The sequence below is a fragment of the Vulpes vulpes genome, chromosome 15 (genome assembly GCF_048418805.1).
Source record: "Vulpes vulpes isolate BD-2025 chromosome 15, VulVul3, whole genome shotgun sequence".
NCBI lineage: Eukaryota > Metazoa > Chordata > Mammalia > Carnivora > Canidae > Vulpes > Vulpes vulpes.
Genome location: NC_132794.1, coordinates 105,018,379 through 105,040,258, shown reverse-complemented (window position 1 = coordinate 105,040,258; position 21,880 = coordinate 105,018,379). Strand labels below are relative to the sequence as shown.

General features: G+C 51.5%; 1 protein-coding gene across 1 annotated transcript; it reads left to right on the top strand.

Moving 5' to 3' along the window:
* Nucleotides 1–5,509: 5,509 nt before the first annotated feature.
* On the top strand, nucleotides 5,510–9,922 carry VAX1 (ventral anterior homeobox 1). The gene is made up of 3 exons (XM_025994109.2): nucleotides 5,510–5,983; nucleotides 7,164–7,351; nucleotides 9,223–9,922. Exons 1-3 carry the CDS (start codon nucleotides 5,743–5,745, stop codon nucleotides 9,793–9,795), a joined length of 1,002 nt encoding a protein of 333 aa, XP_025849894.2. The 5' UTR covers nucleotides 5,510–5,742; the 3' UTR covers nucleotides 9,796–9,922.
* The last annotated feature ends 11,958 nt before the right edge of the window (nucleotides 9,923–21,880 follow it).

Below are 21,880 nucleotides of genomic sequence, written 5' to 3'. Positions count from 1 at the left end.
TATTTGTCTTTCTCTGACTTATTTCAATTAGCATTACAGTCTCTAACTCGGTTCACATTGTTGCAAATGGCGAGATTTCATTCTTTTTGACGACTGAGTAATATTTCATTGTGCATATATACACCACATCTTCTTTATCCACTCATCAGTCCACAGACACTTAGGCTGTTTCCGTGGTTTGACTCTTGTAGATAATGCTGCTATAAACATCAGGGTACATGTATCCCGACTTAGCATTTTTGTATTCTTTGGGTAAATAGCTAGTAGTGCAATTGCTGGATCATAGGGTAGTTCTGTTTTCAACTTTTTGAGGAGCCTCCATCCCATTTTCCAGAGTGGCTGCACCAGATTTCAGCATCAATCCTTCATTCATCTGCTTCTCTAATGCCTTGACCTCCTCCTATGAAATGGGGATAGTGGAGATTAGATAACATTGAATTCATCACCACATGCAACTTTGGTTGAGATGACAGTATCTGTATAAATGCTAGATATTGTTTTTCATTTGCCATTATTATCAGGTGCTCTGATTCATTGTCGCAGACTTAATTTCTGGTTGTATCATCTCCTCTGACGCATTTCTTTTTAAAATGATGTCTCAGACATTAAGTTATGCTATCCCCAAACCACTCATAATCTAAGATCTCAGATTTTCTGCCAGTGTGTTTTCCCCTCCCACATCTTTCTGAAATAAAAAATGAAGACGGAAAAAAAAATGAAGACGGAGAAGGAAAGCGCTGTGTACTATCTCTGATCCTACTTTCTGATGAGGTGACAGGGCGGAGGCTGGGCATGTGAAAAGCACCCTGAAGGCTCTGATTGTGATTTAGTTCATTTATATGGCATCATTTCACCCAATCCCAGAGAGCTTTCATCTTGTTCAGGTTCTGGGAAGACTGGGTGCTGGTGGGAGTGTAGCTTTAAGTCAGGAGACCAGGATTGTCACACAGATGCCCCCACTAACTAGTTGTCTAATCCTTAACAAGTTGCTTTGTCTTTCCAGGCTCATTTTCCTCATCTGTCAAGTCAAATGAAGGTTATGGAATAGATGATCTCTAAAAAATCCTTCCAGCTCTACAGCTCTATTCTGGGTCTGTCTGCACCTGCAGACAGTGATGTGGGGGTAGGAAGGGCACTGGGGAGGGAGGTAAATTTAGTCATGAGAATAAACCACTTTTACCTGGAGCAGCCCTGTGTCTTCATGCGTTGTGTAGTGCAGGCTTGTCTCAGATTGTCCAAATAATTGATTGAGTTCTCTCCTTTCTTTGCCAGTGGACACACAGCTTTAGTTTCTGGGAGCAGCAGCTGCTTCTCTGAAATTTTCATCCCAGGGCTTCCGTCCTCCACTGTGTCCTCTCAGAAACCTGTCATGGTTTTTCTGGATGGATGCCCACAGAATTTTAATCCAGTCACACACACACACACACACACACACACACACACACACACACACACAGAAAGTACTATGCATAACAAAAAGCAAAACCAGGTTATGGGTTGAATGTTTCTTTATTGAATTCAGTTACTTCAAGGGCTCAGAACAGAGAGAGGCATCGGTCAGCAGCACTGCTTGTGCTGCCAACCCCAAGCCATGAGCAGTTAGGGCCTATGAGTTCTCTTCGTTAAAGGATTTGCATGTGGCGCTGTAGAGAAGAGGCCTATCTGCTTTAGCTCCCATCCTGAATCCAGCCCCAGGTCCTGATACCTCTAGATTCTTGGTCAATGGCAGCTTAATGAAACCAGGTGTCTTCATATAATATCCCAATTTCTTCCCTTCTCCAACAAACCTTTGCATTTCCAGCGGGGGCAGGGTGTGTGTGGGGGATGGGTCCCTACTCTCAAGAAACTTAGCAGAGTCCCCCAACTTTACTCAACTTTAAAAGGTACAGTTTAGAAAGGTACAGTTCTCCCACTGTAACTTGTGCAAAGGTCCCCTGGGAGGCAGCTAGACTCCTGGACCCTGCTCTCAGACATTCATTTAGTAGGTTTGGATCCAGGAAATTATTTTATTCACTCCAGGGCAGCTTGAGGTAGGAGGGTGATAGACTCCTAAGAAGTGCTCATGGCTAGAAATAAAGAGCATTATCACAAACAAGAAGTCCGTGTTTCCATTTGCATTTCATGTTGTTTCGATAAAATCTACAAAAATTGATGCCTGATAATCAGGATTCTGGGCATTAACATTAAGGTCATTCCTCTGTATTTTGGATACAGATTCTGAAAACTCAAAGCAGGAAAAAAAAAAAAAAAGGCAAAGCCCTTGTAGAGTAGCTAAAGAAGAATATGAATATCTCTGAGTTCGAATTCCACACTTCCCAACTGTATGACTCTGGCAAGTTATCCAACCTCTCTGAATCTGTTTTTATTTTATTTTTATTTTTTTTCATCTGTAAAACTGGAAGATTGCTAACCTTGCTGACAGAGGGGTGAAGAAAATTAGTTCATGCTCAAATAAATAGTTCCTACTACAAAAGATGCCACTACTATTACCCTGCAGGGAGTGGATGCAAGTGTCTCCGAGGCCCAACTTCAAATGGGTATTTGGGATTTGGCCAGAGTTTGGCGTGTCCTCTAGGGCAGGATATACGCCAGCCCCGGACCTCCCTGGGCTACCACTGCCCACCCAGCTAGGCTTTTCTGAGGGCTGCAGTCCGCTCCCTGGCCGGTTCTCCTCCTTCACCCAAAAGAAGAGGTGGTAGGTTGGGTAATTTTATTTTAAAAGACTCCTAACTGTGGGAAACGAACTAGGGGTGGTGGAAGGGGAGGAGGGGGGGGTGACTGGGTGGCGGGCACTGAGGGGGGCACTTGACGGAATGAGCACTGGGTGTTATTCTGTTGGCAAATTGAATACCAATAAAAAATAAATTTATTATTATTATTAAAAAAAAAAAAAAGACTCTTCTGGGCCTTGGACCAGCCCTGCAGGTACCAGCGTGTGGATTCCTTGGATTCCGAGGGCCTCAGTAGCCTTTGTGGAAAGGAGGCGGCGGCCGAGCGGGTGCGATGTGGGACCCGGAGCCACCCTCCGGTGGCCACACTGGGGCCAAGGCCCCGGCCCGGGACTCTCCGCGGCCAGCGGGTCGGGCCCAGCGGTCGGAGGGTCGGACCTCGCCCCACGCCCGGCCAGGTGGCAGGGAAGGGCCATGGGCCGGGGTTTGGGAGCCCATCGTCTCCCCGCCCGAGGAGCGCCCAGGAATTGGCTCTGGCCCAGCTGGACAGGGAAATAAATGAGGGCCCCATTACCGCCCGGATCCCCCTGGAGAGGACCCAGATCCGGGGACCTGCGCTGGCGGCGCGGTAACGGGCACCGCTCCACCCGCGTGGAGCCCTCGGGGCGCCAACCTGGGCGCTTGCGCGTGGCGGGAGGTAGCCGGCGAGTTTGCTGGACTTTGTCTCCATCCCACTGAGCATCTCCAGGCCCGGGCGGCCACGAGGACTCCTCCCCCCGCCCACCCCACCCGGCGCCACCGGACCCGGGGCCGAGGGCGGAATCCAAGGCGCGGAGCACCCGAAGGCCCAGCTGGCGACAGCCCGACAGCCCGACAGGACACCCGTCCGCCGGGACCCGGGAGCCCCGCCTCCCTGCAGAGAGCAGCTCAGGACAATCACACACACACACACACACACTCACACACACTCACACACATTCACACACTCACACACCCCATCAAATAAAGTAAAAGCCCAAGGTCTGCCTGCGCGGCCAGAGGCGGCCTCCGGAACCGGACGGAGCGTGGGTGCTCCGCGGGGCTGCAGGGGGTGGGGGTGAGGGTGGGGGCGGCGGGGGGAGGGGAGGGGAGGGGAGCGGAGGGTGCGGAGGACCCCGCTCGGCCGCCCCTCCCGCTCGCGGCCCTTCCGCCGGGTCCGGGGGTGCTGGCGGGGCGGCGGGGCGGCGGCGCGGGCGGAGCCCCTGGGAGCCCACCCCACACACTCGCACCCCCTCCTCCTGCCTCTCTCCCACCCGCTCGCCGGCACCCCCGCCCCCAGCCCCCTCCTCCCCGCCCGCCCGCCCGCCTCCGCCCCCATTCTGGGAATTGTGTGGAAAAATTCTCAGCCAAACCTCCCACCTCTCCTCTCCTCTCCCCCACCCCCGCCACCCTACTCCCTTTTAAAAACCCCCTTTCCTCCCCGGCCCCTGCACTCTTTGTGAATGAGGGCAGGGAACACGGCCCTTCCCCCGCCCAGGAGCCACGCCAGACCGCCGCACTCAGAGCACTGTTTGTTAATAGTCCAATTAGATAATTGCCATCTTTCACTCCTTTTGCTCCGCATTTCCCATAAAGGAATGAATGGGGAGAGCGGCGTGGAGAGGGCTTCTGCCCCGGCAAGGTGACGAGAAGGGCTGGAGCATGCTCCTTGCACAAGGCCATGCGCTTGAATTGAATCATTGTAGCCTAATCAATGCTCTTATTGGATTACTGGCTGTTGCTTTTCTCAAAGATATTGTAGCAGAGACAATGAAATAGCTAGGGGAAAACTTTTTTTTTTTTTTTTTTTTTTTGAAGCAGATCTCACAGTTGAGATTTTTCTCGGCTCTCTCTCTCCCTCTCCCCCTCTCTCTCCTGCTGGACTCTGAGTACAAAGCTGCCCTTTGAATGGGCTGCCTCAGGGCTGCTGGAGGTGAAGGCAGGGGAAAAAAAAAAATCCAACTGGAGCTAAATGAAGAGAGGTGGCAGTTTAAGATGGCTGTCAGCGTCGAGGTGTGTTAACAAGGAGTTGTTTGGGACGAAAGCCTGGCGTTTAGAGTTCGGGGGAGATACTTTTTGGGAAAACTTTGATTGCACCATCATCATCGCCCCCCCCTTCTTCTTCTTCTTCTTCTTCTTTTTCTTCTTCTTCTTCTTCTTCTTCTTTTCCCCCTAGAGGCAACTGCTTTCTTCTGCTGCAGGGTGTGTAAGCGTTTTTGTTGGTTTCTTTTACCCTCCCCCTCCCCCTCCCTGGGCTCTATCTGTCGAGTGCGGAGAGAACCCCTCTAGCCAGTATGTGAGCAGGAGGGTCAAAGGCAAAGGGAAAGTTAATAATGCCTGCTAATGGTACTAACAATTCAGGAGGAATCTTGTCAAAAGTTTTGCTGGAAGTGTGGGTCTTTGATTGTGTGTTTCCTGAAAGCAAGACCAATCATTTCCGTTTATTCACTGGCTAAACCCCTACTTGATTGGGGACAAGGACAGAAACCATCCATTACGATCTGATATATTATCCAAACAATTTAGTGTATTCATGAGGTAACCGAAACGTGGGGGCTGCGAAATTACCCGTAATCAATTGCAACAGCGAGTGTACGTCCCCGCGGGTGTCGGACAACTACAACTGGCCGTGTCAGTAACAGGCGGGAGCCGCAGCATTTCGGAGTTGCTCTGCTGCTTGCTACGCGATCGCCGGGCTGGGGACACTGGACGTGCTCAGAGGACGCGGACGCTGACGAGGTGGCCTCGCCGCGGCTGCACCGGGATCCTGGACCAGACCCGCCGCCTCCCCGAGAGCGCGCCACTCGCCGGTCGCCGCTGACCCGCCCGCGGTCGCCGCAGCCGCCCCGCGGGGACATTCATTCTTGCCGCTTGCCTCTCTCTGGGCAGGGCTCAGGAGCTCCATTGTAGGGTTCTGTCCCCGCAGCGCCTCTGTTTTGTTTCTTTTTGTTTGTTTGTTTCTTTTTTCTTTTCTTTTTTTTTTTTTCCTTTTTGTTTTTTTTTTTTTTCTTTTTTCCTCCTTTTTTTTTTTTTTTTTTTTCTTCCTTTTTTTCCTATGTTCGGGAAACCAGACAAAATGGACGTTCGGTGCCACTCGGACGCAGAGGCTGCCCGGGTCTCGAAGAACGCGCACAAGGAGAGCCGGGAGAGCAAGGGTGCGGAGGGGAACCTCCCTGCCTCCTTCCTCAAGGAGCCGCAGGGCGCCTTCTCCGCGTCGGGGGCCGCGGAAGATTGTAACAAAAGTAAATCCAATTCGGCCGCCGACCCGGATTATTGCCGCCGGATCCTGGTCCGAGGTAGGGATGGGGTAGGGCTGCGGGGCGCGTGCTTTTGGAGGAGGACCCGGGGTGCCCGAGCGGCGCGCCGCCCCAGACCCAGGCCCGCGGGGAGGAGATGCTGCCTGGGACTTCGGAGAAAGTTGCTGGCCTCTCCCCACCCCCGCCCCCCCGGTCTGGCCGGCCGCTGGGCACGGGCACCTGGGGCGCGCACCCTCCGGGACCCTCGACCCTCCACGCTCCGAGGGGCCCCGCCTACAGGGTTGCAGGGGAGCCAGCCTAGGGGCTGCGCGGGCGGGCCCGGGCTGCAGGCTGCGGCCTCTGAGCAGGGGGAAGGAGCAGGACACCATGGAGGGCGAGTGCGCGCCGTGCGAGTCGGAGCACCTGCCGGGAGCCCGCCTCCTGGCCCCCGCGCCCCGGCCGGCCCGGTGCACGCAAGGGGAGCGCGGGCGCCGGAGCAGAGCAGCGGATCGCCCGCTACGGCCCGGCCCCGGGGCGCGCTGGGCCGAGGGCCCGGGCGCCGCGCTCAGGGCTGGCCGCCGCCGCCGCCGCCGCCGCCGCCGCCGGCAGAGGAGGCTGGGTTGGGTGGCCGGGCCACGGATGTCGCCTTGGTGCTCGGCTCGACCCCGCCGTGCTGCGCGCTGGGCTCCGGCGGTGGCGGTCGCGAGGCCCGGCCCGGGTCGGCGCCGCCCCCGCCAGCAGATCGCCAGGCCCCGCCGGCCCCGACTCTGTCCCTCCTCCTTCCGCCGCCCCGGCTCGGGAGAGAAGGAGACCCTGGGGTGGGGCGCTGGGACCGCCCGAGCGGGGTCTGGTCAAGGCGCTCCGGAGCCGGGGCCCACGCGCCCCGGCCTGGTCAGTCTGGAGACCCTCCGGCCACAGGGGACCCGGACCGCGCAGCCGAGGCTCCCAGGCCGGAAGGAGCATCAGCCGATTTGGATTTTTTTTTCCCCCTCCCGCATCCAGAGGGCTCTATAAAAGCAAAGTCTGGTCCCCCCCTCCCTTTCGTCAGCGGTGTGGAGTTAGCCCCCTCGCTCCCCAAACACACCGGGTCTCTGCTCCCGGGCTGTGGCCGCAGCTCCCCGCCCCCGCCCCCCACCCCCGCGACTGCAGGCAGCTGGCGAGCGAGTCCTCCAGCCAGCTCCGGCCAGGGAGGTGAAGGGAGACGGGTGGGATCCCGCGACTGACATCTCCCCTTCCTCAGATGCCAAGGGTTCCATCCGAGAGATCATTCTGCCCAAGGGCCTGGACCTGGACCGGCCCAAGAGGACGCGCACGTCCTTCACCGCCGAGCAGCTCTACCGGCTGGAGATGGAGTTCCAGCGCTGCCAGTACGTGGTGGGCCGAGAGAGGACGGAGCTCGCCCGGCAGCTTAACCTCTCCGAGACCCAGGTACCAGGTGGCCAGGCCTGCACAGCTCTGCAGGAGCCTGCCTCCCCCCACCGCTCCAGCCAGCTCTTCCCAGTACTTAGCCTGGCTCTGGACAGACTCCCAGGGGAGGTGGAGGAGGCAGGGAGGATGGGGTGAAAGACCTCACAATTTCTTCCCTTCCACAAACCTTTCCCTCTATGCCCTCAAATCTTCCAGGGCCCATGCTCTGCCCACTATGGCCTACCTAGCCCAGGAGGCCCAAAATTCTGTCCTTTGGAATACCTGTTGGATCACAGTCTTGAGAATTCCCTGCTCACCTCTGGGCTACAAGGAACCAATGTTTGCCCCTTGTCTCAGTCAGCCCATTTTGGCCAGATTTCCAGGCACCGCTCCTCTTGGGAACCCCAGCCTTATACAACAAGCAGGCCTGTTCTGCAGGAATGGGGCTGGGCCCAAAGCCATCTGGGTGCTGAGGGTAGCAACTAGATTGGAAAGGTGTGCATTCCTGAGATTTGCCCTTGCAGGCCAGGCTACCCTGCCCCTTATGGCTTCCTCTGGCCCTGAGCTGGACCCAGAGCCATTCCCAGCCCTGAGCATCCACTGGGCACCTATGATGTCCTGTCTTCTGTGCCAGTGAAATGTGAAGTGTGGGATCAGAGGCCGATGTGGGGCCCTGGTTGCCAGCACTGCCAACCGTGCTTGAGGTCTCTTCTTTTACATGAAATCCACATGATGTTACTGTAGTTAGCCATGTAGACTCTGGGTCCGGGGGTTTTTCAGGGCCTTAGAGCTTTGCCTTGTGGAGGCCCCTGTGGGCCTAGGGAGGGCATGGCACCAGTTTGGCCTAGACTTCTTTCTGAGGTCCAGTCTCCTTCCCTGGGCCCAGCCCTGAAGCAGGTAGGGAGCATGTTAGGTCTGGAATCTGGGCAGAAAGCTGAAAACTGACGACAGATCATATTGGATATTCTTTTTGAATCTGAATTGGCATGATAGCTTTTTCCTATTCTCTCTACTACCACCTCTCTTAGTTTACAAAATCTAGGCCTTTCCTTGTAGCTGCTAAACTCTATCCTGGGCCACCAACTAGGCCTCAAGAGGGGCAGAGGGAGATGAGAAAGTGAGAGAGAGGTTGGTAGAGAGGATTTAGTTCATCCCAGCCTCTTGATTTCCTCCCATGATTCCAAAGTCATGATGGAGAGCAGGGAAGTGATAAATTAAGTGTATCACTCAGAGCCTGCAATCCAGCTAGCAGAGAGAGGAGATGGAGAAAGCTTGGCCTGTAATCCATCCTGCACAAATTATTCATTCTACAGCCACCTTCCCTACTATTGCTGCTAGTTAATGGTCAAATGCGACCCTGATAAGCAAGAAAACAGCTTCTTGAAGCCTTGGACAGGACTGATGCTGCAGAAGCTAAATTCGAGCTCCTTGGTTGGGCCAGGGGCCTGGGTCCAGAGAAGTAGAGCAACACTCCTCCCCACCCACTCCCGCTTCCCACACTGCAGTCTTCGGGTCTCACCCCTCTCCTGGACATGTGAGCTCACAAGCTAGGATGATCCACGTCTGGCTGGTCCAGGTAGTGAGGCAGCCCAGCAAAATCCCTCTTGGTCTTCCTTCGAGTTAGGGTCGTGGACATCTTTATTGCTCTACTTACCATCTCGCACAGCCTGGGCCTGCTTCCATGACCCGGAAGCGCAGCCTCGTGGAGCTGTGGTCCAACTCAAGGGGGCCCAGGCAGCTCCCCGGCTAGCACCTCTCCAGCTGCGGGCTGGGGTTGGGGTTGGGAGAGGGCCCCCGAGAACCCGAGCCCTCGCGTCCTGGGAGCCCGCTCGCGCTTGACGCCCCGTCTCTCCCTGCCCCTCTTTCCCGCCCTCCTGCGCCCCTGCGCCCAGGTGAAGGTCTGGTTCCAGAACCGGCGCACGAAGCAGAAGAAGGACCAGGGCAAGGACTCGGAGCTGCGCTCGGTGGTGTCGGAGACGGCGGCCACGTGCAGCGTGCTGAGGCTGCTGGAGCAGGGCCGCCTGCTGTCGCCTCCCGGCCTGCCCGCGCTGCTGCCTCCTTGCGCCACCGGCGCGCTCGGCTCGGCGCTGCGCGGGCCCAGCCTGCCCGCCCTGGGCGCGGGCGCCGCCGCGGGCTCGGCCGCCGCCGCCGCCGCCGCCCCAGGTCCCACGGGCGCCGCGTCCCCGCACCCGCCGGCCGTGGGCGGCGCTCCGGGCCCCGGGCCCGCCGGGCCAGGGGGACTGCACGTGGGCGCGCCGGCCGCCGGCCACGGCCTCTTCAGCCTACCGGTGCCGTCGCTGCTCGGCTCGGTCGCCAGCCGCCTGTCCTCCGCCCCGTTGACGATGGCCGGTTCGCTGGCCGGGAATTTGCAAGAACTCTCCGCCCGGTACCTGAGCTCCTCGGCCTTCGAGCCTTACTCCCGGACCAACAATAAAGAAGGGGCCGAGAAAAAAGCGCTGGACTGATTTTAAGTGTTTGCCTGTATTTATATTTATAGTATCTATTGTGGTGATATTTATGGACTCGCGTCTGCGGCGCCCCAGGCTCCTGCGCGGGGCTCCGGCCCCCACCAGGCCTCCGACAGCTCTCCCTCCCCGCTAGTCTCTGCCACCAACCTTCCTTCGGGCCACTTTTTTCCTACCTTTCCTCCGTGCGCCCCCACCCCCACCCCGCCCCCAACTTCCTTCCGAATCCAGGAGAATCCAAAGAATTGGGGGGAAATATCCGAATTAGCCACCTGACGCCCCAACCAATGCCTGGCGCTGGAGGGAAAAGACTGGTTCTAAGTCGAAGCGCCGGGACACCTGCTCCAGCTCCGGCCGCTCCTGCTTTCCATCATTCTTAGGAATATTGAAAGAGCAAAGCTGCAAGCAGGCCCCAGGGACTGAAAAGGCTGGTAGGTGTCGTTTGACCAAAAAAAAAAAAAAGAAAAGAAAAAAAAGGGAAGACGTTCCTTCCTCTCGCCAGAGCAACCAGGGCTTCGGGGAGCCCCTGGGCCCCACTTTGCGGACCGCTTGGGAGAGCCGGTGCACACGCAGCTTTCTGGCTGGACAAATCCTGCCGAATTTTTCCCCCTTTAGAGAAGCAACAATCGCCACCATCACCACCACCACCGACCCCAGGAGATAAACCAAACGTCACGGTAGGCCAGGACGGTGGTAATACATTGGATCTCATCAGCAATAAAGCAAGAGTCCCAACTACTACCTAAAAGCAGATGAAGCGAAACCGGTTTTCGAACACTCCCAACGACCGACTTTGGAAGGTTTAAGAGAATTCAGGATAGAGAAATGCTGCGCAGGGCAATGCAAAATTGAGGTTCTGGGTGTTATGACTTTGCATGGGAAATTCAAAAGGAAAAAGCAAAAGAAAAGCCAACGCTGCTGATGAAAGAAAATTCAGTCTTTCCTCGGAGGCCGCTCGGGGCGGTGGCCGACAGCCCCACGCTCCTCCGGGCGAGAGCAGGGCGGCTGCGGGCGCCTCTCCCCACCTCCCCCCACCCCACCCGCGGGCCCCTGGGCGGCCTTGCTGCGTTTGGAAACGAATCGGTGCCCTTTGCTTCCTCTTCCCCACTCCCGGATTCACCAAACTCTTCCAACTCGCTGGAAACGCCTGGATTTCTTCGAGGACCGGGTGGCAGGGCCGAAGCTGGGGACAGCAGGGCTGCCCGGCCTCCCCGAGCCGCAGTCTCCGCGCTCAGATCAGCTCCCCGCCTGGATAGGAGAGACCTCGGTCCCCACCCCCCTCCCCTCCGACACCCCCAGGGGCCCCACCGCCCCGACTCAGAAACCCGGACCGCGCACCACGCCGGCACAGCCTCATTCCTTCCCGGAGCAACAACCACTGTCCCCCGCAGCCACGGCCCCCCGCATCTTAACCAAAACCACAGACCTAGACGGCGAGGTTGCCGCAGTGTCTAGAATGTATTCCTTCCTCCGAAGCGAGCGCAGAGCATTTTTAAAATAGTAATTTTATTGTAAATTATTTACGTCGGAAGCTTTTTTTTTTTTCCTCTTTTTTTTTTCTTTTAGAAAATAGTGAAGAAAATAATGAACGATTCAAACGCGGGTAGGTGTCACTGAATCCTGGCTACTAACTCTGTTCTGAATGTTTTGGATATTTGGATGTTTTGTATTTATGTGGTGAGAGTGAAATATATATATCTGAGATGATAAACGAGGTGCATTTTTGTCTTGTGTTTGAAGGATTAAAAAAAAAAAAAAAAGGAAAAGGAAGAGGAAGAAAAGGAAGAAGGCCCCCAGGAAATGATGAGTCTGGGCGTGGGGACTCCTGGGGCAGAGGGTGGTCACCGAGGAGCGCGTGGGGCTCTGTAGCTGGTACGGTGAGCTCCTGGGTGGAGGTTTGGGGTGCCTCTGGTCCCCAGAGACCCAGCTACCTGCCTACACTGTTCCTTCCACTTCTCTGAGTACAGCTCCCTCTCTGGCTCTCTATCCCAGTGGTGATGGACCATCAGGCCTTCCCCTCTCGATCTCCCACTCTGCGTTTCTTGGCTTATTTCGGAACTTGTCTCCGGACACCCTAAAGTTCCTACCTCCTAACACTCCCAGTTACTAGAGTTTTCCAGCCACATCTCCATGCCAGCCCGGCAGTATTTGGGATTTGCCCCGGCAATCACAGGGGCCCGGGACAGGCACAATTTTTCCTTTCTCCTGATTTAGAGAAAGTCTCTCTCTGCCTCAAAGAGAAACTCAGAGGGAGCAGGAGGATGGAATAGATATTAATTCCTGCACGGATCTCTTTCCACCCCATACCAGTCTATATGAGGTGGTGATGGCTGTAGACGTTGCAGGCAGAACTCGGGGGGCTAGGAAGGCTGAGGGGGTGCTCCTAGACACTCTCCTAAAGTCTGCGGCCCGGAATCGCAGGCACAGCAGCCCCAGCTCCCTCTGCTTGGTGCCCATATCCCTGGGTGGTGGTGTGGGGTGGGGGGCAGTTTCCTGGGGGCATCGGAAGGGCCGGGCCCCTTGAACCTGGTGAGGGTACAGTGCCTGAGCCGCAAGTTTGCGGCACTGGAAATGAGGCAGCGGCACAGTGCAGGTGACCAAGTTCCCGAGCTGAGCGTGGATTGGATCTCTGAGCGGTTTAGGGCCTTCCCTATGAACTGGGTGTCTTGCTGGGAGCAGCCACAGCCCCCAGACAGTCCACATTTGTTTCTCAGAGTAGGTACACACCCCTTAGCTTGCTACCTCTGGGCTCCTCCCCTCCCGGTCCTTCTCTGCTCATTCTTTTCCCTGGGAAGCTGCTTTCCCTCTTCTACCACCCCCCCAAGATCTCTCTCCCCTGGTGCTCTGGGTATCCTCTTTTCCATCACCTCTCCCCAGCCAGCCTCTGTCTCTCTCTCTCTCTCTCTTTCTCTCTCTCTCTCTGATTCCTCTGCCTACCCGGGTGGCCCCAAGGCCAAGGCGTGGGTGGCTCTGCAGTGGTTTCCTGGCTGGTGGCTTGGGGCCAGAGAATGGGGGAGAAGAGAGTGAGAAGGTGGCATAATTTTATGGAACAAAAGAAAACACAAAATCCTAGCTTCATGGTCCCCAACAAGCTTCGGACTGTCTCCCAGGAGCTTCAGCCTGGGGAGTCATGGAGCAGATCCCTTAGCAGCTTTCTCTCCTTTCTCTTCCTGCTTGTTTATCCCTAAAAGGGGAAAGAGCCACTTACCCCATTTCTCTGCTCTCACCTCCCTTCCCTGGCTTTGGGAAGAGCTGCTGAGCTCTTCTCCTGCCACTCAGGGAGTGCAATTGTTCTTAACGAGACTCTTCTGCATAGAACATGAATCACAATTTTAATTAAAAACCGTTTATAGACAATTCATTTAATTTCAGTGCCTGTCTTGTTTGCCCTCCTTCTCCAAGGGCCTCCAGCAAGCTGCCTGGGTCCCTGGAGCCCTCTGGTGAGGACTCTAGCCTCCAACCAGTGACTCACAGCCAGGGGGGAGGCAGGTGGCCTCTGTGACAACAGCTGGCCCTGCCTGGAAGAAGGTGGAAGGGGTTCTTGTAGGTCAAGGAGAACAGCTGGAGGTGGGGGAGCTGAAAGGAATCTCATGCTCAGGCCTGCACAAAGCAGCGTCCAAGTTAGTTCAGAGCGAAAAAGGAAAAGAAAGAAAACCTTTCACCAAACTCCTGTGACTTTGGTGGTCAGGTGTGGGGAAGACACGGAAAGTGCCTTTTCACCTGGGGAGTCCAAAGGAGACACATCCTCATATCCATCCTTGCAGGTGGCCTAACCCAGAGCACAGTGTATTCACAATAAATAGCATTCAGCAGCCCTTTATCGTGTCCAAATAGCCTTTCACTATACCGTCTCTATTGCTCCTTATTTTCAGAGGTCTAGCCTCATTTTAAAGAGCCACATCAGGCTTGGAGCAGTCAAATGACTTGCTGAAGACTACAGAGCTAGTCAGAGCCACAAGCCTGAAAGTTCTTCATAGGACCAGGGCCCTCTTTTTCCATTTCCCCTCCCCCCCTCCTTTTCTTTGCCTTTTCCCTTTCCTGGCTCTCTCTTTCCCTCCCTCCCTTCGTTCTTCTAGTCCCTTCTTTCCTTCTTTCATTTCTTCTTTTTGTGCCTAAAGCAGCTGGCTCATGGTACCTGAATTCTTTAGCGTGTTTACAGCCGCATCTGCAGACTCCTATTTCCAGCCCTCTTTTTACTACGCCAGCTGCTAAGGATTTACTTGGTGCCTTCATTAAGAAGTTTGAATTATTCCCTTCTTCCTGTTTTCTTTCTTGCCAGTATCCAGTACTTTCCCCCTGCTGCTGTCTAGAGTGACTTCTTTAAACCCATCTCTACCTTTACCATCTCTACCTCATACTTCCGTAAAGCAATTTTTTTAAATGGAGATCTAATATTCATACAGTAAACATCTATATGGTAAAGTAGATGAAGCTGAAGGGCACAGTTGATGAACCTTTACACACACACTCACGCGCATGCATGTGCACACACACACACACACACACACACATTCTTGAATTGTTTCAGTGATAAGCTTTCAGCTTGTCCTCTTAGGCCAAATGGTGATACGATGTCTTTCTCCTGTTTGAAAAGAAATGTCATATCAGTGTGCTGTTATCGCACAGAAAACCTTTCCAGGACAGCTTCCTAAGGCTTCTTGAAGGAATTAGAAATTCTGTATTTCTCTCCATCCCCTGCAGTTCTGAGTCTAAGTGACTTAAGTCAAACATCTGATTAGAACTTAAAATGTGCTAAGTCAGTGTTTCTCAAGAAACAAGGGAAGACCACCTGCTTCTGAAATATCTGGAGACTGGGTAAAATGCAGATTCCTAAACCTAGCTGCCCCCGCCCCATATGAATCAGAAACTCTGGGAGTGGGGCTCAGGAATGTGCATTATTAATACGTTTCCCAAGTGATTCACATCCATGCTAACATTTGAGAACTGTTTGAAATGGCAAACTTTCAGGACGCTCCGACTTCTAGCATCTGGTCCAGGGTCTGGCGTTTGGTAGGAATACAATGAGCGTTTGTTAAACAGATTAACCTACATTTTCTGACAGTTTAGAGTTTCTTGGATCACATCATACCATTGTAATTTAACACTATTTCTACATCAGGAAATCTTTACATCCCAAAGTCTTTTTACTGGAATAGGTTTCATTTTGAGGAAGCAGGGGAGGAAAGAGGGATAAATTTTGGTGGTTTCTCAGATCTCAGGGATGATTTTTTAAATAAGCCCAACTGGGACCAACTTGCTGGACATGCTGCTCCCCTTCAGACCTGGGAGTTTGGGGAGGGGGGTGGAGGGTCCTCCAGCTTTGCTGATAGCCCTCAACCTTTCTTGGTTGGAACTAAGGATTCTGTTGGAGAGAAAATAGAGCAATGGAAAGGAGCAAGGCACCAGGGCCACAGAAACTGGGATGAAATGGACACGGAAACTGCAAGTCACTTCTGTACTCTCTGATTTATGGCTGAAACTTATTTTCTATGGAGAAACACATTTACTTACCTTCTTACCCTGAAAACAGAAAATAAATGTGTGCTTCATATGGTAATGTTGTATCCATTCTTTTTTTTTTTTTTAATTTTTATTTATTTACGATAGTCACAGAGAGAGAGAGAGAGGCAGAGACACAGGTAGAGGGAGAAGCAGGCTCCATGCACCGGGAGCCCGACGTGGGACTCAATCCCGGGTCTCCAGGATCGCACCCTGGGCCAAAGGCAGGCGCCAAACCGCTGCACCACCCAGGGATCCCCTGTTGTATCCATTCTTAAAAATACCAGCAACACAGAGAAACACACACACACACACACACACACACACACACACACACCCATTCCTTGGTATCTCATCATGCCCACCATGATGGTTTGCTAGTCTAAGAAATAGTGATTATTCTTAGTGGTTACTGGTTATGGGCTCTAGAATCAGAGTGACTTGGGTTTGAATCCTAGAGCCACCACTTAATCGCTGGGTAATCTTCGACGAACTACTCAGCCAGCTCCTCTAAGCCTGTTTCCATAAATAATGGTAGCTACTTCAGAGAATTTTCATGAGCAATTAATTTAAAAAGGCATGGAAAGCATCTGGTACAACCTAATATAAACATTCAAATGTTAGCTATTTATTATAAGGCGGTGTCACTGTGGTCAGTGATGATCTGAGACTCTGGGCCTCAGTTTCCCCATCTGTAGAGCAAAGGATTTGACTGAAAGTCCTTTCATGAGGAACGACTTGAATTGTGGTTGAGCCAGTCATAATGGAATTTACTCTCCCTGCCTTTAGACTGGATACCACAGTCGTCAGTAAGCACACCATTTTTAAAAAAAGATTTTATTTATTTGAGACACAGAGAAAGAGAGAGAGAGAGAGAGAGAGGCAGAGACACAGGCAGAGGGAGAAGCAGGCTCCAGCAGGGAGCCCGATGTGGGACTCGATTCCAGGTCTCCAGGATCAGGCTGAATTGTTGGCTGCATTTCTACCAAGACTCCAATGCAGGGACGCCTGGGTGGCTCAGCAGTTGGGTGTCTGCCCCCGGCTCAGGGGGTGATCCCAGAGACCCAGGATTGGGTCCCACATTGGGCTTTCTGCATGGAGCCTGCTTCTCCTTATGCCTATGTCTCCACGTCATAAATGATAAATTATTATTTTAATGATGGGGCACACAGCCGTTAGCTCTCGGTCTCCCTTGAGAATTACCGTAGCTGAGAGAGCCAACTTGCCCAGAGTCACACCCCATTGTCCAATGACTGAGCAACAAGAGGATATACTTGGTAGCTTTGAAGGACCATTCCATCTTCCAAACCCCCTGAATTGTTGGCTGCATTTCTACCAGGATTCCAATGCAGGGACGCCTGGGTGACTCAGTGGTTGGGCATCTGCCTTCGGCTCAGAGGGTGATTCCAGAGACCCAGGATGGAGTCCCACATTGGGCTCCCTGCATGGAGCCTGCTTCTCCCTCTGCCTGTGTCTCTACGTCTCTCTCTGTGTGTCTCTCACGAATGAATGGATAAAATATTTTTTTAAAAAAAGACTCCAATGCAGCTGGACTTCTTCTGCCTAATACTATTTCTTTCTTTTCCCTTTCACACTTGCTGAGCTTGAAGCATTGGCTAATATACCTTACCTCTTATGTGCTAATCTCCCCTCTTCTTAGGGAACCCAACTTGCATCAAATGTTATGGGAAAGACCTTGGAAAGTGATAGAAATGGAGAGGAAGCACTGAACGCCTAGAACATAGAACGATTGAGGACTATGTTCTATGACTATGAGGATCATGGGAGAAGCGGCAGCAATGCAGGCAAGACCTGGTATACCATATTCATGACCCCCATCACTGCTTTACCATCAAGGTGATGGGGAGTCACTGAAAGATTCTCCCAAGGAGATCATGAAATCATTGCAGATGTGTATTTTGAAAGACCTTTCTGGCAGTAGGGGAGAATTTCACGGGAGGTGGGTGTGGAAACAGGATTCTGGGGCAGAGAAGGTTGGTGAGTTCACTCCATAGGCACAAGCGAGGCTGGTGGTGGAGGTGGTGTCATCCATTGGTGCAGAAGCAGCTGAAATGAAGCAGAGGGGATGGATTCAAGGCATTTTCTGAGATAAGAATCAACCGATGTTAGAACCAAGGGGAGGTGACTGATGTCAAGATTGGGTCCAAGTGGAACTTTGCGAACATTTCCTTTGAGCCCGCGAGGGAATCAGATGCAGAGCCTGAACTGAAGAAGGGCTGGAGGCACAGGTGGTGTGGCCCAGGCTGGGGAAGGATAGGAAAGCTCCTGCAGGGTCTTTGGACCAGAAGGTAGGAGGGCCCAAGGATGGGAAAACCTCTGGAGCATGCGCCAGAGTCCCTCCTCAGTGGGTGGAGTCAGGGTGAGTACCTGAAGGACTTGGACTTTGTGTCCCGGCTCAGGCCCCCGGTGCCTCCTCAAAAGGTGAGGCTCACCCCACCCCATACTCCCTGGGGCTGGCCAGGGTGCGGGGTAGGCACTGCATTCACATGAGGTGCCAGATGCGACCACCACCTGGAAGGTGACAGCTGGGCCTCATGTGAAGCTTTCAAGGCCTTCACCTAAGCTGAGCCTGGCCAGGGTGCCCTGTTGTTCAGTACTAGCGGAAGTTAGTGCTGGAAATGTCTTCCTTGCAGGTTGGGCTCTGAAGATGTCAGTGGTGACCCAGGTCTGTGGAGCAGCCAGTCAGACCTCAGGAAGTGTGACCACGACCCCTGGAAGCCCCTTTCTCTATCCCTGGAAATCCCTTTGTCTACCTGACCCTCCTCTGCTGAGGTTCTCATCCCAGAGGCTGCCTCTTCATCATCCAGACCAGCTCTGTAGGTTCTGGAAAACAACCCATGCTGGGACCAACTCTTGGAAGGAGAGAAGCAAGGGTGAGGGATATGCTAAGGATGTCCAATAGCAAGTGCTCATGTTTTGTTTTGTTTTCCTTTCTTATTTGTTAGATAAGATTGCCATCTGTTAGATAGGCGGTCAATAAGGAAGTTCATCCTCATGCCCATTTTACTGAGAGTCAGGCTGTCTATTCCACGGAAGAGCTAAATGCAAGTTTAATTTTCTGTCCCAGCTGTCAGGTGATACTGTGGAGAACAAGCACAGAGGATTGAGAAGGCATTGTTGGCTGGGTTGGACAGAAAGAACTGTAGGGAAGAGCTATAGGCTCTGAGACGATCAGGAAGGTATTTCAGGTTTTAGCAAAGGCAGCCCAGGGAGGAGTGGGAGTAAAGAGGTAAAGAAAATGAAATGGAGTGAAAGGAGGTGGGGGCACATGTTGAACAGAGGTGAAAGATAAGGCTGGAAAAGTAGCCTGTCAGGAAAGATCTAGAGGTGCCTGGGTGGCTCAGTTGGTTGAGCATCAGACTCTTGGTTTGGGCTTGGGTCATGATCTCATGGGTTAGAATTGAGAATCCCTCTGGTTCCACCCTCAGTGGGGAGCCTACTTGAAGATTCTCTCCCTCTGTGCCTCCCTCCCTTGTGTGGGTGTGGGCACTTGCTCTCTCTCTAAAATCAAATGAAAACTAGAGAGGAAGAAAAGAAAAAGAAAGAAAGAAAGAAAGAAAGAAAGAAAGAAAGAAAGAAAGAAAGAAAGAAGAAAGAAAGAAAAGAAAAGAAAAGAAAAGAAAAGAAAAGAAAAGAAAAGAAAAAAAAGAAAAGAAAAGAAAAGAAAAGAGAGAGTCTTAAATACCAAGCTAAAGATCTTTATTCTGTAGGTGAAGGGGAGATTTTTGGTAGGTCAGGGATGGGAGGAAAGCTGACTTACTGGATCAGACAGGTGTAGAAGGAGGAAGAAAGGTTAGTGAGCCTTGAGGTTAGGTGTTGAGGTCTGAAATTAGGTTGTAGGTGAAGAGAATGGAAAGTAGGTATAAAGTACATCCTTGATCTTATTAGTAATGGACGTTAGGTGGCTTAACACACTGATACCAACACTCCTTTCTTTTATTTTTTATTTTTTATTTATGATAGTCACACACAGAGAGAGAGAGGCAGAGACACAGGCAGAGGGAGAAGCAGGCTCCATGCACCGAGAGTCCAACGTGGGATTCGATCCCGGGTCTCCAGGATCGCGCCCTGGGCCAAAGGCAGGTGCCAAACCACTGCGCCACCCAGGGATCCCCCCAACACTCCTTTCTAAACATGAGCATTATTTCTTTTTAATACCCTCTTCCTGAGCTTCCTATAAACATCTCTGTTCAGAGACAATTACCTTCTCTGTTCAGAGATACATGGGAGAGTGGCAAATATATTTCAACTCTCGTGCTAAATTGGATTGCTTGTTGGTGGCTGCCTGGGCTACTAAGTTGTAGAGGATTATGAAGCCTCCCTCATCTAAGCTCTGTGGAGAAATATGCTGATCATTAGTGATGTCTGCCATAGCCATAAGAGAGGTTTTTGCAATTCTGGAATATAAGTGACTTTGTGGTCAGGCTACTTCTCTAGGTTCTGAGTAAGGAGCTGGATCCAGTTTTGGCTCAGCAGGTTTGCTTAGCCTGGAAAGGTTGTGGCAGATAGGAAGTCATTTCCAAGCAACTTACTTAGGGACCCCAAGTACCTGCAGTAGATATCCCTGTCATTATGTATATCCCCACCATGGGCCATAGTAAGAAAACTTGGGCTTTGAATTCCTCTCTGCCTTTTTTAAGCCATGAGAACATGGACAAATTACCCCTTTCAATCTGAATTCTCTTCTGTAAAACATTATTATAGTAATATATAAAACATTATCAACGAAGTTGTGAAGTGCTTATCAGTGCCCAACTGATAAGCAAGTACTTAATAAGTAAGTAGCAAATGTTACTACCTTACTTTCCATTTTGAACCAAACCTTGTCTTTAAGGCCCTACACATCAATTTCTGACTAGGTGTTCACCAGGGCAAAATTGTATTACAGGGCTTTTGGTGAAGATTCGTTGAGACATGAGATGTGGCGTACATGACATAGAATAGGGAAAGAGAGTCCTCTTTACGAGTTAGTAGGATGAAGAAGACACACTTTCAAACAGTTTAGAATCTCCAGAGCATTTTGTGTGTGTGTGTGCGTGTGCAGTTATACAAACACACATACTCAGTCATACATTCTAACACTCTTGTTTTTCCTTGACATAAAAAGGTTCATATTATATGTATTATTTTGTGGCTTCTTTTTCACTTAACAGTGTATCTTGGAGATCCTGTTATGTCACTGCACATAGGTCTACCTATTTTGTTAAACTCTACATATTTCACAATATTGATGTATCATAATTTGTCTAGCCATTCACTTACTGATGGAAATTTGTATTCCTTCTTTTTTTGCCTTTACAAATATGTTTCTGAGAACATTCTTTGCCTTCTGCACTTCTACTGATATTCCTAAAAATGGAATTACTGAGTCAGACAATATGTATATTTATATTTTAACAGGTACTGCTAAAGACTGAATGAATTTATATTCATACAGGGTTTGAAAGTTAGGCTGGATAATTTAATGTTTGCTATTGGATATAAGCCATCAGAGGCTTTTCTAAATGCTAACTTCTCGAAAAATTGGTGTTGAAAATGCATATGACATAAATTCCTGCAAAAACAGTTTGTTCATTCTCTGTGTTAGATTGATTATTAGTCTTGTAGATAGTTTAGGACCTCCTTTAAAATTAAACAGATACATTTTCACAGTGATAAAAAGTTAAAACTTCAAGTTTTATTTCTTTTTTTTTAATTTTTATTTATTTATGATAGTCACAGAGAGAGAGAGAGAGGCAGAGACATAGGCAGAGGGAGAAGCAGGCTCCATGCACCGGGAGCCTGATGTGGGATTCAATCCCGGGTCTCCAGGATCGCGCCCTGGGCCAAAGGCAAGCGCCAAACCGCTGCGCCACCCAGGGATCCCCGAGTTTTATTTCAAAGAAGAGCAATCCTCTGCCCTCATTCTCAAGCAGTAACCACCCTAAATTCTTTGAATGTTTTCCTTACTTCTTAATTCCTTTAATTCATTTCCTTTACTACCTATAGTTCCTCCCCTCCAATATACACATATTAGTGTTTTTTTTTTTTTTAAGATTTTATTTGAGAGAGAGAGAGGGAGAGAGATAGCAGAGAGAGGGAGAGAAGGCAGAGAGAGAGAGAGCAGAGGGAGAGGGACAAGCAGACTCCCCCATGATCAGGTGGGCTGACACAGTGCTTGATCCTAGGACTCAGATCATGACCTGAGCCAAAAGCAGACACTCAACTGACTGAGCCACCCAGGCACCCCTATGGTTTAGTTTTAACATTTTGGGGGATGGGGTAGATCAACATTGAGCATTTACATTATCATGACAACATAAATCCTATTCACGGGTGAGCTATGTACTAGTATGTTGTGTATCCATTTATTTTCTTGTACAACTTTTGTTTTCCCTGGAATTAATACTTTTCTTATTTATTGTTTATTTGGTTCTCTGTGTAGTAGTCACTAATTCATTTCAAACTCTGCCTTGAGTGTGATTCTTTCAGTTAGTTCACATGCATTATATATTCTCCCCGTTTCTTCTTTTTGGAGACATCTATCTGTCTTGGTATTGCTGTCCTGCTCTAATGGAGACTGCTG

Coding starts and splice junctions, on each gene's coding strand:
- VAX1 (XM_025994109.2), top strand. CDS start 5,743: ATGTTCGGGAAACCAGACAAAATGGACGTTCGGTGCCACTCGGACGCA. Junction 5,984..7,163: donor CCGCCGGATCCTGGTCCGAG/GTAGGGATGGGG, acceptor CCCCTTCCTCAG/ATGCCAAGGGTTCCATCCGA. Junction 7,352..9,222: donor TTAACCTCTCCGAGACCCAG/GTACCAGGTGGC, acceptor CCCTGCGCCCAG/GTGAAGGTCTGGTTCCAGAA.